The sequence below is a fragment of the Leptonychotes weddellii genome, chromosome 3 (genome assembly GCF_054177405.1).
Source record: "Leptonychotes weddellii isolate Sample4059 chromosome 3, ASM5417740v2, whole genome shotgun sequence".
NCBI classification, from domain to species: domain Eukaryota; kingdom Metazoa; phylum Chordata; class Mammalia; order Carnivora; family Phocidae; genus Leptonychotes; species Leptonychotes weddellii.
The window spans coordinates 49,419,872-49,437,442 of record NC_138371.1 but is presented as its reverse complement, the minus strand read 5'-3'; the positions used below and the strand labels follow the sequence as shown (position 1 = coordinate 49,437,442).

The 17,571-nt window shown below is 39.8% G+C and overlaps 1 protein-coding gene across 23 annotated transcripts in view; it reads right to left on the bottom strand.

Moving 5' to 3' along the window:
- TTN (titin) overlaps positions 1–17,571 on the bottom strand; it is a 270,727-nt gene that overhangs the window by 252,245 nt on the left and 911 nt on the right. For 22 of the 23 annotated variants that reach the window (XM_081814067.1, XM_081814082.1, XM_081814081.1 and 19 more), the window contains exons 2-12: positions 15,961–16,064; positions 13,649–13,852; positions 11,703–11,990; positions 11,125–11,210; positions 10,787–11,031; positions 6,594–6,921; positions 5,537–5,689; positions 4,704–4,844; positions 3,254–3,385; positions 1,237–1,374; positions 614–751 (exon numbers count right to left, since the gene is read on the bottom strand). In XM_081814067.1, coding sequence (XP_081670193.1) covers positions 614–751; positions 1,237–1,374; positions 3,254–3,385; positions 4,704–4,844; positions 5,537–5,689; positions 6,594–6,921; positions 10,787–11,031; positions 11,125–11,210; positions 11,703–11,990; positions 13,649–13,852; positions 15,961–16,051 — 1,944 coding nt within the window. In that variant the 5' untranslated portion in view covers positions 16,052–16,064. Of the gene's footprint in view, positions 1–613; positions 752–1,236; positions 1,375–1,968; positions 2,107–3,253; positions 3,386–4,703; positions 4,845–5,536; positions 5,690–6,593; positions 6,922–10,786; positions 11,032–11,124; positions 11,211–11,702; positions 11,991–13,648; positions 13,853–15,960; positions 16,065–17,571 lie in introns of all 23 variants that reach the window. The other variant, XM_081814090.1, reaches the window with a different exon arrangement.

The window sequence follows — 17,571 nt, the reverse complement described above, 5'->3', positions numbered from 1 at the left end:
AATTCATGGAGATTTCATAACTACAAACAGATGCTACAAATAAACTTCTTCATGGCTTATGTGTATTTTGGTTGAGTGATTCCTTCTCTAGATTTTAATACTGCATCTTGTTTAGCTTTAGCAGGAGTTAGTATGGTGGGCACTATAATTTTCTCATCTGGTATTTATATTTACAGAAAGAACAAAAGATAAACTTTCACTTGAAAAAATTATGGGTATCTTCCCGAAATAAGTCCATACTTTACAATGTGAGATGCTGAATTTATGACCCCTCAAAACATACATCTTCACGACAGTAAGATTCATCATTTACTTGTACTTTTTTCTTTAATGTTCATGAAATATCTTAAAATCAACCTGCATGCAATTTCAGTCACCAACTTCCAGAGAACTTCTAGATGTTAATAATAAAAAATGGAAAATAATAGTGAAGAGATCAGTGGAGAGAGGAATATGTAGTAATATTAACAATGATAATTTGGTTTTTTAGTTTCCAATCATTTAATCATCTAAAAATAAATTAGGTCAATAGTGTCTCATACATAAGAAATTCTGAGATTGGGATTAATGGATTATAAAAGAGGGATTGCACACTTGGAATAGCAAGCATCACCTTTTCATGAGTAACTTGGATTTGTTCTTGTCTAGTAGCCATTCCTTCTCTAGTTTTCAGTACTGTTTCTTGTTCTTGGGCTTTAGCAGTAGCAACTGCTATTGTAGACAAGGCAGTTTTCTCAGCTTCCTTTCTCATCTGATTGTTACAGTAAAATCAAAGTTGAAATTGCACAGGGCTTTAGACACACATGGTATGAACACCCCCCGCCCCTGCGCCTAGTGGGGATGCAGGATGAAGTTATTCAGGGTTAACTACACAAAAGAAGTTACTTGACAATGTTTGCATATACTGACTGGGAATCACAAAACTTAGAAATGTTAACTAAAAAAATAAAATCACCAGATGTTCCCATATATTGTTTTTTAAAAATCAGGCTAAAAATGCTCATCTTCATGCAAAGAATAATGGGGGGATAAAATGAATTACACATGTTACAGATGGATGAAAATCAAATGTGCAGATAAAATTAATGGTAAGCGGTCACACAGTCACCATTTTACTTTTAGTCTGGGATTCAAAAAGGAAAATACAGACTAATAATTCATAGCACATCATAGTTAACGGTTTGCTAGAAATTAGTTTAAAGATGAACTTTTCCCATCTCAAAGATGTGTATTCACCTTTTCCTGAGTTATTTGAACTTGTTCTTTTTTGGTAGTGATGCCTTCTTTAGTTCTTGATACTAAATCTTGTTCTTTGACTTTGGGTGTGGCAACTATGACCTTAGGTACCACTGTTTTCCTAGTTTCTTTCATTATCTGGTCATATGATAAAAAGAAAGGTGAGAAAATGGTCATTAAATTTCATACAGCCTCTAATAAAAGAAACTTAAGTCAAATCCGAGAAAGGAAGCAAATTTCTTCCTGTTCACAGACACTTCCATCACACTTAAACCTATCATATGTTGCCTGGATCGTCCATACTGTTTCACTGCTAACAGTATCAAAGTAAGTGCAGTCAAAAAGGAAAAAATGTGATCAGCAATAAAAGAATAAAGGATGCATTTCTGGTTCTCAACATTCTTCTTCTTATAATACACGGGAAATCCCAGTACAGCCATAATTAACACATATTTTGCATTTTATCAAGTGACTTGAAAACTGTAAGATATTAAAGTGAACTATAGGGTCATGTTCGTGACAATCCAAAGAAAGTTTGAAAATTAGGAACGAAAAGTGGCAGTGAAAGCTGGAGAGGTGGCAAAGGGTTTGTGAGAGATTTTGAGGGAGTTTTCTATTCGAGTTATAAAAAGATGAGGCGAAAAAGTGATGAGTAAGACCCATGATGAACACGTAGGCAGCTTGCCAATGACATGACGGAGAGTGAATTGCACACCGGCAGGGAGTCAGCACCTTTTCCTGAGTTATGTGCTTCTGATCATGGTGTGTGGCAATTTCTTCTTGAGCTCCCCGGATTGTTTCTGGCTTTGTGGACTCTGCGGTGGCAGTTACCACCACAGATGCAGCGGTGGTCAGAGCTGTCTGTCTTATCTGATTTTCAGAGTAAAATAAAGGTTTGAGGTTCAAAAGAAATGGTGAGATACTCTTGCAACATCCAGAAGAATACAAAATGTTTAGTGGTAAGAGAGAAAGTACCACCAGTTTCCATTTTAAGGGCCAACACTTAATGTTTAAAACACAGACTTTCGTTCTCCTGAGGAATAGGCTTCATTTCTGCCCACTTGCTCCTTCGCAAATTGCCCTAGAAACTGGAAAGGTCTCATCTTCGAGACATGCTGACACATGAGGTCCCAGTGAGCAGCCACTGGCGAATGGCTGGAAAATAGTCAGGCTGAACTTGCCAGTAACTGGTATTGCAATGGCAACAGGGAGCTCTACGCCCTTGATCATGCCAAGTAGGGGATGTGGCCATCTCTAAGGAGAGGGAAATTCATTCAGTAGCCTGTGGCCAGCCCTCAAAGAGAATAGAGTGTTCTCAGCTAGGCCTTTTAAAAAATAGCTCTGGGATCAGCAAAGAACAGGCGATCAAGATTGGTGAGGGCAGGCACCCTCCTGAACAGGAAAGAGTTAAAAATAGATGCTTCTTTCCTGACACCTTAAGGCTGGATGTCACACACGGAAGAGAAGTGGATTTTGGTGACACTGAGGTTGTTTGCACGTGGCTCCGCGAAACAAAAGTAGCAAACACTTCTAGGTCCCTGTTTGTCAATCACGAATTAGGACATTTTCTTGAAGAAGGACCAGTGTTTCCTGATGTCCAGCACTTCCTCACTTTCCCTTGATATTTACTTGGAGTGTTCACGGCTGGCATGCGCATGTGTGCGTGCACAGATAGGTCTTACAACCGAAGTGACTGAGGGCTGAGGCTATGCGTGAGAAAACTCTATGGGGGTAACTTGATTGGGGTGATATCTGTCTTCCATTTAAATATGCTCTAGAAATGTCATAGATGTGCTCCCAAATGGTTCTCATAGACAATCTCCCCAAAACTGATGAATTGAGTGAAAGTTGTGCAATGAAAACAGAATCTCCATCATGAAAGAGTTTCAGAGAAACAACAAAAAGAAAATACATACAAAAGACTCCTTCATTTAGAGGTTTTGGTAATAGGGTACACAGCTGACCAGAATGTGTTATGTGTCAACGAACTACAACATATTCACAAAATCCGACTTACCATTTCTTGAGTTACTTGTTTTTGTTCTTGTTTTGTAGTAATTTGTCCAGTAACTCTAGTTTCTTGCTCTTCGGCTTTGGTTGTGGAAATTATTACTTTTGGTACAAATGCTTTCTCAGTTTCTTTTCTTATCTGAAATCAATGATAAAAACAAACTCTTATTTGTCTCCTGATCTCTAATGGAAGTGACATAATGTTTATTAAATATAAACAATATACCAAACAAACTTCTTTCTTTGAAGAAAGAAGTAAAATCCTCTTTTTCTGGAGATATCACTAAATAAGTCTTCTCATTTTCCTTAATAGGACCATGCTCTTTCTCTGTCTAAACCATAATTTATGTTGCTCAGGGAAAAAAAAGTTGGGTTCAATACCATTTAATTGAATTGGAGAATTGCCATCTTCTTTGAAAAGACTTCCAATTTTCATAAATGAATATATGGGCAATACTATTCTATGCCACTTTTGTCATCTAAAGGTGATCTTAGAGAATCAGATATTAGAATGGAAGGCCTTAGAAGTAATTTGTCTGACCCTTTAGTTTTATATACGAGAAATCAAGTATGGACAATTTACAATCTACATTTATATGAAATTTTTGCTTTGGAAATTTTCCTAATTATGATTGCTTGGGATATCCAGACTTACTTTTCTAAAATTGAGACATTATGGGGAGAAAAGTTTTGTACACATCCCAGGCAAAATGTTTTCCAAATCCGTAGACCTCTGAAGGAGGCTGTTTTGATCTGGATGCCTAAGGTATGTGGAGGGGGGAAGGGGGAAGAGGAAGGGAAGTTTTCCCCATTTGCCTCTTTCCTCTTTGCCAATCTCAGACACCATCCCTGACATTCTGGATCTCAGGGTTTAAAAAGACTTGAAAGTTCATCTTCTCAAACCCCCCAGCTGACAACTGGCTCCCCTGGCCAAAAGCCCTACCAAATGGCCTTAATCTAATTTGTCCCTGAAAGCCTCCAATCATGACTGTCCTTTTCACTTTTTTTTTGGTCATTTGACCTACAAAACCCATGCTGTCCATTCCACTTCAAATCCATATTCCAAGGTTCTCCTAGGAGGTCAAGAAGCAGTTGCCAAGCTAATTTTCAAAGCAATGTGTGCTTAGTGTCCTTCTCTGTTCCTTCCTCAACATCTACTCTTCCCGGTTTGCCCTCAGTCTAGTCACATATTTAGTTAGCGCACCTCCAGAGCAACAGAGATGGAACCCCTTGTTTGTGTTCAAAGAAGTCCCTTTTGTCTACACAAGCGAAACATTTGGGGACTCGAAGGGACCTTGAAATCTGATACCCAGGGATACACAGATACAAGGGGATTTTAATAGTGTGATAAAAACTATGTTGCCCAAGAAACAAAACCCTTCGCGGTATACATTATTATGTGTGCTGACACAGGGAACGACAACAATAATTTCACATCAAAAGCCATTTTTTTTCACCTTTTCATGAGTTACGTGCACCTGCTCTTGTTTTGTTGTAATTACTTCTCTGGTTCTTGATTTTAATTCTTGTTCCTTGGCTTTATCGGCAGCCACTGCTACCTTAGTTACAGCTGTCTTCTTCTCTGCCTCTTTTTTAATCTGAATTTCAGAGGGGAAAGGAAGGAAATAGTTTCATGCGCCTTATATAGAAGTTCCGATAATAAATCAGGATACAGACGGAAACATCACCCAAGCGAGGATAAGGGGGAAAGCTGGAGTGATTTTAAACTATAAAAGAAATCTATTCAAATATGAGGTGGGAAATTATCCTGGATTTATAACACTTTTCAGCTGTGAATCAAATGTCACATTTGTTTTGAGGAAAGTAAAAGCAAAGGTCTTTGGGGGAAGCTTGGAGAAAGGTAACGTCTGCCCTGCAATAATGGTCCTCCCCCGCGAAACACACCCCCAGCTCTTGGAGCAACTGAGCTCTGGACTGACTGGTCTGGAACCACAGCAATGGATGCACATGCACGCTCCTCATTTAGCTGGCTTTCCTGGCCACCCTTTGCCTGTCTCGACCCAGGACCATGTTGATACTTGAATTCCTTCTCTGACCTCCTGTACCAAATTTTGGTAGTTCACTCTTGTCTGTCTACCTGCCTGACATGGACCAGGAACTTTAGGTACTTATATCTTCAACACCCTTGGCATCTCAGGCCATCTTTTGCTCAGAGGGTCCTAGAAGTCTGGGCCACACTGGGCTCGGCGCTGCGCTCCACGTGCCTGGAGCGCTGGTTTGCCACAGGATCTCTGCATGCCCAGCTCGCTCTGGCCAGCTGCGTGCCTACCTGTTCTTGAGCAGGTTGGATGTGCACAGCAGTCGTGGTTGTCCTCTGAGCAGTCTGCTCTACAGCTCCGATGACTGGTTCTCTCACTCTGGCCATATCAACAGCAGCAACAACGGTTGCAACAGCGGCACTTTTGTCAGTTTCTTGTCTTGCCTGGATCGGAAATGACCAAGGCCATTTTCAAAATGACATGCCCAGCAGACAATACGAAAGTTCAATGGAAATGAGCTGCCTCTTATCATATGGTTTCACTTACTTGTGGAACATAAGAAAAAGCAGGGAGGACATTAGGAAAAGGAAGGGAAAAATGAAGGGGGGAGCATTGGAGGGGGAGACGAACCATGAGAGACAATGGACTCTGAGAAACAAACTGAGGGTTCTAGAGGGGCGGGGGGTGGAGGGATGGGTTAGCCTGGTGATGGGTATTAAAGAGGGCACGTTCTGCTTGGAGCACTGGGTGTTATACGCTAACAATGAATCATGGATCACTACATCAAAAACTAATGCTCTACTGTATGGTGACTAACATAACATAATAAAATAAATATTAAAGAAAAGGAAATGAGCTGCCTCCAGTAAAACGTACGTGGGATAAGTGTGTCATTGCCAAGAGGAGAGGGCATGTATTGTTAAAACCTGTCTTTTCTGAAAACCTCACAGAATAGAGCCTTTATCCCAATTAAAAGTGATTTTCCAGGGATGCCCGGGTGGCTCAGTCATTAAACCTTCGGCTCAGGTCATGATCCCAGGATTCTGGGATTGAGCCCTGCATCGGGCTCTCTGCTCGACGGGAAGCCTGCTTCTCCCTCTCCCGCTCCCCCTGCTTGTGTTCCCTCTCTCGCTGCGTCTCTCTCTCTGTCAAATAAATAAATAAAATCTTTTAAAAAAATGACTTTCCAAAGCATGAGCCAAATTTGACCCTCAGTTTCTGTTATGTTGGTCTGTTCATATGCAATTCCCCTACAAGCCACACGAGACGGAGTTTCATGGCAGGGTGCTGGCTGGAGACACCAGCGGGGAAAGGAAGACAAAGCAGGACAGCCCTGCCCGGACCTACCTCAGCGGCCCCAGCAGCCACAGCCCCCGCCGCGAAGGCAGCGCCGGCCGACTCGCTGGCGGCGGCGCCCGCTGCTCCGCTGACGGTCACTTGCTCCTGGATCCCGTATCGCCCTTCCCATCTCTCCTCTGTCCTGATCTGGGTGGCGCTCGTCACCATGGTTTCTCTCATCTCAGCCTCAGATGAGGCCACATAGCCCTCTTGCTTCCAAGGAGGAGGCACTTCGGGGCCGGGGGCCACGCCAGGGGTCTGGGTCTTCCGGGCGAGTAATGGAGACCTAACGGATCTGATGGGGGACGTGGAGATCCTCCCCGCTGGAGACACGGATCTGAAAACCAGACGGCAGAGATCAGGAACGGCAAGACCCAGAACTCTCTGGGTCACAGGATCTGAATAATGGAAGGAAAATCTGGAAGTGCTTAAGGCAGAGTTTTTTCAAAATGTGTGCCCCAATAACCTATTCAGAGGCAAATAATGTACTTGATTGAAAGTAATTCGTTTTAAATCTTGGTAAGCCTTAATCTTATCTGCTGTAACTCAATAAGAGAATCAGACTGAATTCTAAGCTAAAGAATGTTGTGCCCTGGCCCACCTTCTCACCATTTAAAAAAGTCAAGACAGCAGAAGGTCTTCAAATACAGCAAAAGAAAGGACATGGCGACTACAGTAATCAGAACTCTAAATTTCTCTGTTCTCCCAATGGGGGAGGGTATGTCAGGTGTCAAACAAGGAAAAGTTTCTGTAACCACATCGCGTGTGCAATTCTGGGCTAAAGAAGTCTGGCCTCTTTTCTTTCCCTATAGACTTCTCGCAGCTTTCACCTATGCCCACAGGCCTTGTGAACCTCCAGGCTAGGAGGAAGCGTTCTTGGCACTCTTCTTGCAGAGCTTTTTTGGGTATGGGCTGTGCAATGGTCAAAGTGTTGTGAACTGCTCTGTTTAATTTTCTCTGTGTTTACGCTCACTCTCAATGTGTTGTACTCTGGACTTCTTTTAATATCCATATAGTTACTATGGTAACTGGCTATTTGGAAATCCAAGGGTTCCACGGTTTTTCTATTAAATTGATAAAGTGCTTCTTCTAAAATAATTTTCATTGCTTTTTGTATATATCCCAAGTGCAATAGCATCATTTCAAGAATCTAAGTGCTAACTCCTGACATTTATGGCCAAAAAAGACAGTCCCTGATCTACACCAATAATTCTAGGGGTTGGCCAACTATTTTAAGATAACAATTTTCATAATTTAATTTTTGATCGATTCTTAATCAACTTTTCCCTCTAGATGGCAGTATTGCCTCATCATTGAATATAACTACTGCCTACAGGAAAATATTTATAAATATACTCTGGCATTAACTTACACTGATCATAAATGAAATGACTCTTCTAATTAAGGTTCAAGGCACCGTTGGTATCTGCTCTAAATGACAGAGTAACTTAATAGTACACTACAATATTAACCAGTTCCATGTTTAGTCCTTTTCTTGAAGAACGGTTTTTTGGTGGAAATCAATTTACATTTTATACATGAAGTCCTAATCAAGTAAAGGGAAATCTAGGGGAACAGGTCTCTATTTTAAAAGTGACTGCCTTAGAAATATAACAAAGACATCTAACACTGTTCTAAATGTAGTGTCTACACCAACTGAAGAAAAGCAAAGTGACATGTACTTCCAAGTTTCAACCTGTGCCTCATTCTTGCTCTTCATCATAAAGTGAGTTTATTTCAAAAAGAGTTAAAGACATGATTAGCATGACATGAGTGATTAGCAGCAGGCTGCAGGTAAGCCCATAACTGTGAAAAATCAATGTAATTTGAGTCATTATAGGAAAGTGCTTATTTTTGCTCTTACAATAAAACATAATCACTGGGTCACAGCTAGATACACGTACCTTATTCAACAAAATATATTTGCCTTACTCTATGACAAAAATCAAGATTAAACCATTAGACATTTTAGGAAGTAGTCTATCTTGGATAGCCATTATTTTCTCTATAAATTGCTATTTTTATTTCTTACTTTAAAGCAAATTTCGGGACTAAGTAACGGGGAGTGTTATTAATGAACTGCCAGAGCTGCTAAAGACAGTCAAAAAGCTCCACGGAATCAGGGAGACTCTGTAATTTTAAAAGACCCTTAGGCTTGGATTAAAAATACAGTGAGGTTGTTATCTCCCCCAGAAATCACATTTGGCCTGTCTTGCGATTTCATGGGGTGCAAACTTGGAGCTAGCCTGGGACAGAACACTTTATTTATTTGATAGCTAGACATGTTTTTAAAACTGAGCTTTTGGTTCAAGTCTTCCTTCATATTAGTGTTTGCAAGTACCTTTAATTTTCATAGTGGCCAATATAATAAAAATTGGAAAATATCTAGCATTTTTCATGTATTTATCGGACATCTGCATCGCCTCTTGTGTGAAATGCTGTCTTCTGTTCATTTTTTTTCCATTTGTGTTGTTTATTTTTTCCTTTAAAAATTAATTTGTGGAAGCTTTTTAATATATTTGCTACTTAGTAACTGTTGCAACATTCCCCCCTAGATCTACTGTTTGCACTTTGCTTCTTTGTGGGTTCTTATTGAGCATCAACGTATACAGTCGTGTATATTATGCAAGGTTTTGAGGCTTCTACCATTCATATTGTAGCCATTGTATATTTGATATAATACTTTCAAGGCAGAAACAATGAAATATCTTGAGGAAGAGACACTTCTAAAATATTTTCACAAATGCACTGTTTGGTTTAGCAATGACCTAATTTTTGCCATACATACGTTTTTATTTTAATATAGTTGAATCTCCAAATCTATTTTTAAAAGGTCTCCCTCACAAATGTTTTCCCAAATAGTTTCATATTTTTTTTTAGTTTTTATTTTTTAATTTAGCTTTTCTAGTCAGGCTGAGATTTATTTTGTAAATGGTGTGAGGTAGAGGTTTATATTTGTTTTCTTCCAAAAAGATAGCTAATCGGGCCAACATTCTTTATCAAGTAAAATATCCTTTCTCCCACTGAACTGAAAAGTCACTTTGATTAAAAATGGAATCTACTGGATACTTGAATTTATTTCTAGACACTCTGTTCTGCTTCTCTGGTGTATTTTCTATTCACTTACCAATACCACAGTGTTTTGATTTCAGTAACTTAAGTAAATTTGAATATTTTTTAGGCCAACTATCTGCTTATTACTCTCCTTTTAAAATTTTTCTCAGCAGGGGAACTCTCTCTACACTAAAACAATGGTATAAATTGATCAAGAAACGTTTTCTTGTTTACCCCAAATTTTGGACATTTTTTCAGTTCATCATATTAAAAACCTCAGCAGGTTAAGCCAAGTTCCAAAGTTTCAAATTTGTTATGGATAATCTACACTTGTTTATAGAATTTCTGAGCCCTGATGATACATGCTTACTTTCTGAAATACCTCCATATTAACTAAGCATAGAAACCCATCTTATTTTCTATGGAAAATGACATAAGCAAATGCAAAATATTTAGAAGGTTTTACTTCTTATCAGAAAATAACTATACAAATGTTCTTATGCTCCATATACAAAGTACCTTCAACTAATTATCTCACTGAATCGTCACAACACTCCTTGAGATCATTCTTATTGTGATTTTCTTTAATGTACAAATGGTATGACTAAGACCCTAAGCAAATTATTTAACCTCTAGCTCCACTCACCTATCTATAAAATTAGGAATGATAATTCTTAGAGGTTGCTGTGAATATTTAAGGAGATAATATACATACAATGCCAATCAAATGTCTGATAGAGAGAAAGTGGCCAATATATAATAGCAACTATTTCATTGTTACAATTATTTCCCTAAGTCACACTGTTAGCAAACGGTCAGGCTGATGGAACATAGGGCTTCCAACCCTACATTCTGTGCTCTTTTTATTTCATGGCTTTCTCTTGGCTTTTAACGCAGGTGTTTGTTAAATGGAATACAAATAGGAATTCAGAAGTAGAGTTTATAAAGTTGTCCAATTTACTTGTGGACAGTGAAGATTTGTGACAATGAGGATTCAGGACCTTTAGGCTTACCTCCTTTCTCACATGCTACATTTTTTATTGCTTCCTTCTATTTCTCTTCCTTCTTTGTCTTCTTATTTCTCATCTTATTGGATGAAACCTAATTCAAAAATGCACAATGACTTGCTCTACTTTAAAAGGCTTTACCTGACGGGAGACGGGGTTGGTGCCCGCACATGTCTGACCGGGGAAGGGGAGTGTCTTATCGGCGACGGGGACTGTTGTCGAGGCAACTGCACTTTGGCAGCAATGGACGGTGGTGTGGGAGACCTGGACTTGGGCTTCGGAGGTATCCTGGGAGGTGTTTTATGGGGCAGTTGTTGCCCAGCGGCACCATCTATGACCATTTCAACTGTTGCAATTGATCTGGCATCAAAGTGGGCTTCAATCTTCTGTAAAAGATGAAAATAAAGCCCACGTTCACGGGGAACAGTTGGCGAAGCAATGATCTGAAAGATCTGAAAACCAACAGTATAGAAAAATACCTTTTCAATTCGGGTTTGTCTTGTTTCCGAAATCTGAGCAGTCGAAACAATTGTCTTTGTCTTTTTAGCGGGTACTACTTCTTCACCTGTGGGAAGGGAAAGACAGCTATTCAGGAGGAGGCATGGTGACCCATTTCTAAAGAGATGATGCTAATTCTGACTACAGAGTCAAGAAAATTTTCTAGTTGTCTCAATGGAGGAAAATGCAGGAAGTTTTGGATTTTGTATGAATATAAATTAGGTTTTAAAATAGAATATGTTCGTTATTAGATAAGAATTTACTTAGAACCATTTTTTTTAAATCCATTATTGGTCAATAATTTGAAAACAGATGACTTAATTGAAATACTTTCTAGTTCCTACTGGGCTTAGTAAGCACAGAGTGCATCAGTGATTCTGAGCTCCTGCTTGGAATCTCAGAGACTTTTCTTTTCATGGGTGTTGAAAAGCCAGCTTCAGTTTCAGCTCGCAGCATCCCTGAGGCCTCTGAGGGGAGGCGGGAGGACCTCCGGCCCCACTTCGGCCTCCATCAGTAAGTACTCTCTCCTTCTCCCAGTTTCTCCACCTCCAGCACATACCTTGAACCAGCAATTCGGCAGTCGAAGTAGCTCTTCCAACGCTATTGGTGGCATTTACTGAATACGTCCCGGAGTCTTCGGGGTATGCTTCTGCAATCAGTAAGCTGTAGAGTTCGCCTTCTTGTGAAATTTGAAAATCAAGGGAGCTCTGGATTTCCGCTCCATCCCGATAGAACTTCACCACAGGTGTAGGGATTCCGGTCACTCTCACTTGGAGTCGTACTTGGCTTCCTTGTCTCACAGTCATGCTCTGCAGTCGTTGAACAAAGTTGGGTGGCGCTGTCTCTGCTGCAGGGGGAAGCGAGCAAAATCAGGACCACCAGCCAGGGTACTCCCGACAGGTTATTTTTAAACAATCACAGCTCCATTTCCAAAACGAGGCAGTGACTCCCTGAACCAAACACCCTTGACTGTCCTTGAGCCCAGTTCATGCATAGCATAGCAAGAAAGGAGCCAGAAGATGGCAGAAGGTAATCCTGCCACCATATTTTATTTTTATTTGCTGTTTTTGTTTAGGAGCTGTAAGCCACCACTCTTTCTTCCTTCCTTCCTTCCTTTTTTTTTTAAAGATTTTATTTATTTATTTGACAGAGACACAGCGAGAGAGGGAACACAAGCAGGGGGAGTGGGAGAGGGAGAAGCAGGCCTCCCGCCGAGCAGGGAGCCTGATGCGGGACTCGATCCTGGGACTCCAGGATCATGACCTGAGCCGAAGGCAGATGCTTAACGACTGAGCCACCCAGGCGCCCCCCTTCCTTTTTTTAAGAAAGAACCTCCATATTGTTATAACGTTTTAAGAGAATCTTTCGGACACTTCCTCCCAGCCTCACATCTAGCATTATCTTAACCTGTTAAAGTAATTTTGCATATTTCAATAAATTGCATTAAAATGAATTCTGATGGTTGGTTTGATAAGTGTACCTGTGACTTACAGAATCACTAACTCTTAATTTGATGTCAAAATCCTAAATTGTCTCCAAATTGATCAGTATTCAAATAACCCAAATATTTACTTGCATTTAAATGTTATTCCAAATAGTGACATGATTTAATGTTAGTCATGCTACAGAAAGGGGATTTTTTTGGTCCATTATGTTGAAAGAAATTTTTTAGAAATGTGAAGAGAGAATGGGATCCATTTTAACATGTTTTTGAGTAATAAACAACCTGTCACCCCTGTGCATTTTTCATTTCTGAATTTTCTGGATGTATGTTAAAGTTCACACATGATGTTCCCTGATGCATCGATAACAGCCCTATACTTGAACAGTGTTGGTGGTATAGTGTATTGGCTAATCACATATAACATTATGTAGCTTGTTATACAGATACTGTTTGCCATGTGTAAAGTAATACACAATGTTCTATGGATTAACATCTTACCAGGAAGTGAAGGATGGAGAGAAATGACAGGGGCAAAGAAGACTGGTGGTAACTTTTCTGAGGGAACTGTGTCATGCATCTGCCTTTTTCTGCGTATGTCCACGGTATAATAGTTTTAGATATGGAAAGTAAGTAAAGAATTATTGAATTTTATAGATAAGAGCAGTGTTTCTTAAATGGGCAGTCTTTGGAGCACTTGCTTCAGAATCATCTAGAAGCTTGTTAATGTGTAAATTCCTGGTGATGCACCTGTTTCCTTAGTAGACTTATAAACAAGGCTCCAAGCCTTTCCACTTGCTCAGAAACATGGTTTGTAATATTCCCTTAATATACTTTTGAGTGTTTAATATGTGTATAGAGGAAACATTCTCAGCCAATTTTGTGCTGGATTTTGAGAGGAGAATTAAATTTTACTTTGCTATCAATTCAGCCTCCAGTAGGTCCCTCTCTAGATCTTAGCTGCATCTACTTGTTCCTCAGTAGCTCTTCCTGGACCTCCTTCCCCATGGACTGGAGATGCCCTGGGGGTGGGGCAGAGGACAGGCAGATCCCCTCCAGCCTACCTGTCACAAGAAGCTCAGCAGTACTAGTCGCTTGTCCAGATCCATTGGTGGCTCTCAGGGAGTATCGTCCACTGTTGGCTTTAGTCACGGCGGGGATCGTCAGTCTAGCGCGGCCATCGCTAAAGGAGATCTGCACGCCGGGTAGAGTGGAAGTGGAAATTGCCTGGCCATCCCTAAACCAGCTCACCTCAGGAACTGGGAAACCTGGAGCACAAACACAATTCATCTTTATGTTGGAATGGGGCCCTGCAACGTCCTCTGCTCCGTCCCGCCATGTTCACTGCCTTGTCCTAACCCCAGGGTCCGCTTGCAGATAATTAGGGAGGTCCGTGGGTTCGTATAGAGGTCAACACCTTCATTTAATAGGAAAGGAAAGAGGCCAAAAGAGGCTCAGTGTTTTTTCCCAAGGTCCCTCAGCTAGAGGTGCACACAGAAGACTAGAATTTCTATCTCTTGCCCTCCTGTCCCGGGTTCTCCCAGATACAATTTAATAGACATCATTAAAATCATGAAGGGGATTTATAAAAGCATAAAGCCAAGGAAACTTTGAAATAAAAAGTGACTGTTGTCCTCTTCAGAAACAAGTAAAGAACAAAAGCAGCAAAGGATCTAAAAGGGCTGCCTAGCAAGCCCAAGAAGACAAACCCATCTGTGTCCCTCCTCTGTGGTTGCAAGGACACTGTCTCCTTGAACTCTCCTGCCTTTCAAATGTGTAATCAGTAAAACAAAGTGTAGAGAGAGAAGTGGGTTCTCGTAGAAGAAGACACAAAGCCAAACCTAGTCTTACAGAACAACATGGACTCCTGGAGTTGCAGGTAGAAAAGCTGAATGCTCTTCAGTCGCCATAAATTGTGGAGCTAAGAACTACATGTACGTGGTTTGATAATTTAAGTATATTCAAATTCTGTACATTGAGAAGGCATGAAGCAAATTCAGAGCAGGGTTTATTTTATATTAAAATGGAGGAAGTGAAGAGAACCAAGAGAACATTTATCTTCTTGTCCTTATATTAACCAATCTCCCACCACGACCAAGTGAGTAGTTTATTTGACTAATTCATGAATGTCAAATATTTTCAGTGGTGTTTTCTTAATAATTTATTAGCACATAGTGTGACGGAACAAGAAGCTATGAAGAAGCAAGCTTGCACTACTCCACAAATGGGCAAAATTCCCACTGAAGCCAATTGTGTTCTGCACAATTCAAAAGTTACTGAGCTTTACAAGATATATAATCGTATTATTGGAAAATCAGAGTATATCATGTGTGAGAAGAATGGAATTGGTCTCTATATGTATATACAATCAGTAATGAAGACTGATTACGTGATCTTTGTGCAATGTAAACGTCTTAACCAATTAGGAATAAGACTGGCACATAAAATAGAAAATGAAAGGAGAAAGGAAGAGATCTTATTTTATATCTTTATTAGAAGTCAAAAAATTAAAAAAAAAAAAAAAGGGACAGTAGACCATGGAGGTGTAAACTTGATTTTCAATTAACCCATGCCATTTTATATGACCAGTTAGGATACTACAGAGACAATACTGATTAAATAATTTTCAAGATTATTTATAATATAGTTTGTAGATGATCCCCATTTTTTCCAGAAGATGGTAAGTCCTAGAAATCATGCATTTTTTGGAACTCTAAACTGAGTTATGAAGAAGAAAAAGAAGGGGAAAAACCCTAACTTTGTTTTAAATAAAATTCAGAGGTCAATCTTTGTTTCTCTTTGGTGGCATATATTATTTTTTGTTGTCATTTCCAAAGATTGGCAAATCTTAATTCACTAGAATCACTTAATAAAGATTGAAAATACAAGAATAAGATCATTAGGAGTTAGCTCAACACTGAAAGTTTTCTGCTTCTTAGACTAGTCCACGGTATTGTTATTTCCCACTCTCGGGCACCTGGAGTGGGCCCCAGCCTCCTTGCCCCGCAGCTCCACGGCCCGCCCCTACTGGGCTTCGGTTCCTGGCTTCCAGTCTGGCTCTGCAGCTGAACCCAAATATAGAATGACCAAATTTGGTCGTACTTAGCTGCTGGATTCTGACAGCAATTTTAATCCAATGCTAATTATTTGCTTCGTGGAATTATAAATATGAATAAAACATTTCCAAGCCATTATATTGTCAGATTTTGTCAGTACTCTGTGAACGGTATACCCTTATGATGGCCCTTCCATCCAGCTGGACCAATTTTACAAAGTGAGAGCCGGGCTTAAGCTTGCTGTCGAGTCCTACAGCTGAGTTCACAGACGGGGACCGGGAGGAGGCGAGGCGCGGGCAAGTGCGCACGCGTGAGCTTACCACTAATGTGAGCCTCAAAGGTTGCGGTACTACCCTCCAGTACCACAACACTTTGTAACGGCTGCGTAAACGTCGGTGCTTGAGTTGTCATCTTTTCAGGCACTCTGAAAAGGAAGAGAAAAGAAGTTAGAAGGTCCCAGCCAAGGGCCACTCGAGCTACTCTGGAGATGGCGGAGACACACATTTTCCAAACAGATTGCTCCTGAGATCATCTGTGGGCCCTAGAGGGATGGGTCTGGCTTCTCCTTCGTGGTTTCAATTTGAACACAGGACTCTGCATTGATTTGGAGCCTAATAGAGTAGCAAGTCTAAAGAGAAATGGAAAAAAAAAAAAAAAAAAGGAAAGCAGAGCAAGGAATGCCCTCTAGTGGTCAAAGAGGGAAATTCCGTCTTACCGAGGATGGGACACCTAAGTGAGAGATGGAAAGAGGAAAACTGGAATAAGTGGGAGTAGAGAAGCACCATAAAAGAAGTGTGGAAAGAACAGAATGGATCTGTGCATCGGTTCAATGGCTGAGAGATAATTGTTAAAAAAATTTCCTTCCTCCCAGTATTTTTCATTCCCTCACTCTATATTTTTAAGGTTGGCGTAGATTTGGGTCTTACTAGTATTGCTTTAAGTAATCCAGGCGGCTACTTAAAATAGTCACCAAAACTAAAAATTTGAGCTTTTCAATTTCTTTCCTTACTTGGAAAGTTCTGGCAAGTCTTACTGACTATGCAAGCCTTTCATAGACAGCTTACAGTGCTTTCTATTTCTAATATTTCTTCATATTGTAACTGCTCAATAAATGGTGCTGTTGAAGTCAGTAGTCAGGAAAATTTAAACTTACATGAATTGGCCAACTTTTGTTACAGAGCTGAAAGAAAACTACTGACTTGAGTACTTAGTAAGGAACAAGGTCCAAATCTGACAGAGAGAACACTGCTGTAAAATGTAAAAAAGTTAAAAGCCTCGTGCTTTCTCAATGCAAATATTCCAAATCAAAGAAAGGAATGTGAAATTTGCACTTAAGTCCTTTTAAGTGGAAGAAAGTCCTTTGTCCGTCAGTTCCAGAGAGATGATGTGAAGAATTTTCTGATGCACAAACACATTATTCAACTCAACTACTCCACTATTCTGATATAAAAAGCAGATTCCCAATTGTCAGATACTTCATTACTGCTTTTCACAAAATTCTCTGTTCACTAAAAATTTATGGAATGGTAATTTTTCTAGTAATAATTCTGTGCCTTACTGTAACTTTTTACTTCGTTAAAAAGAAAATGAAACCAGGATTCCAAGACAATAAAATGTATATTTGGAAAGTTCAAATAATATCCAAAAGTTTTTGTGAATCTTTTGTCAAGAACTCCATATAGCATATTACATGTAAGACAAATAACCTCACTTTTCCTGTTTACAACCTAGTGCATCTTCTAAAAATAGCTATATTCTTTTACACCATTTAGGTATTATATACCAATGCATTTATAGGCATTTATGATGAGTAATCTAAATCCAGGAAGATGGGAAGTCAAAGGGCATTTAGATATTAAAAGTCTCTAAAATATTATTTCTTGCCCTTAACACCAACATTTAGCTCATATCATATCATTTGATTATGAATT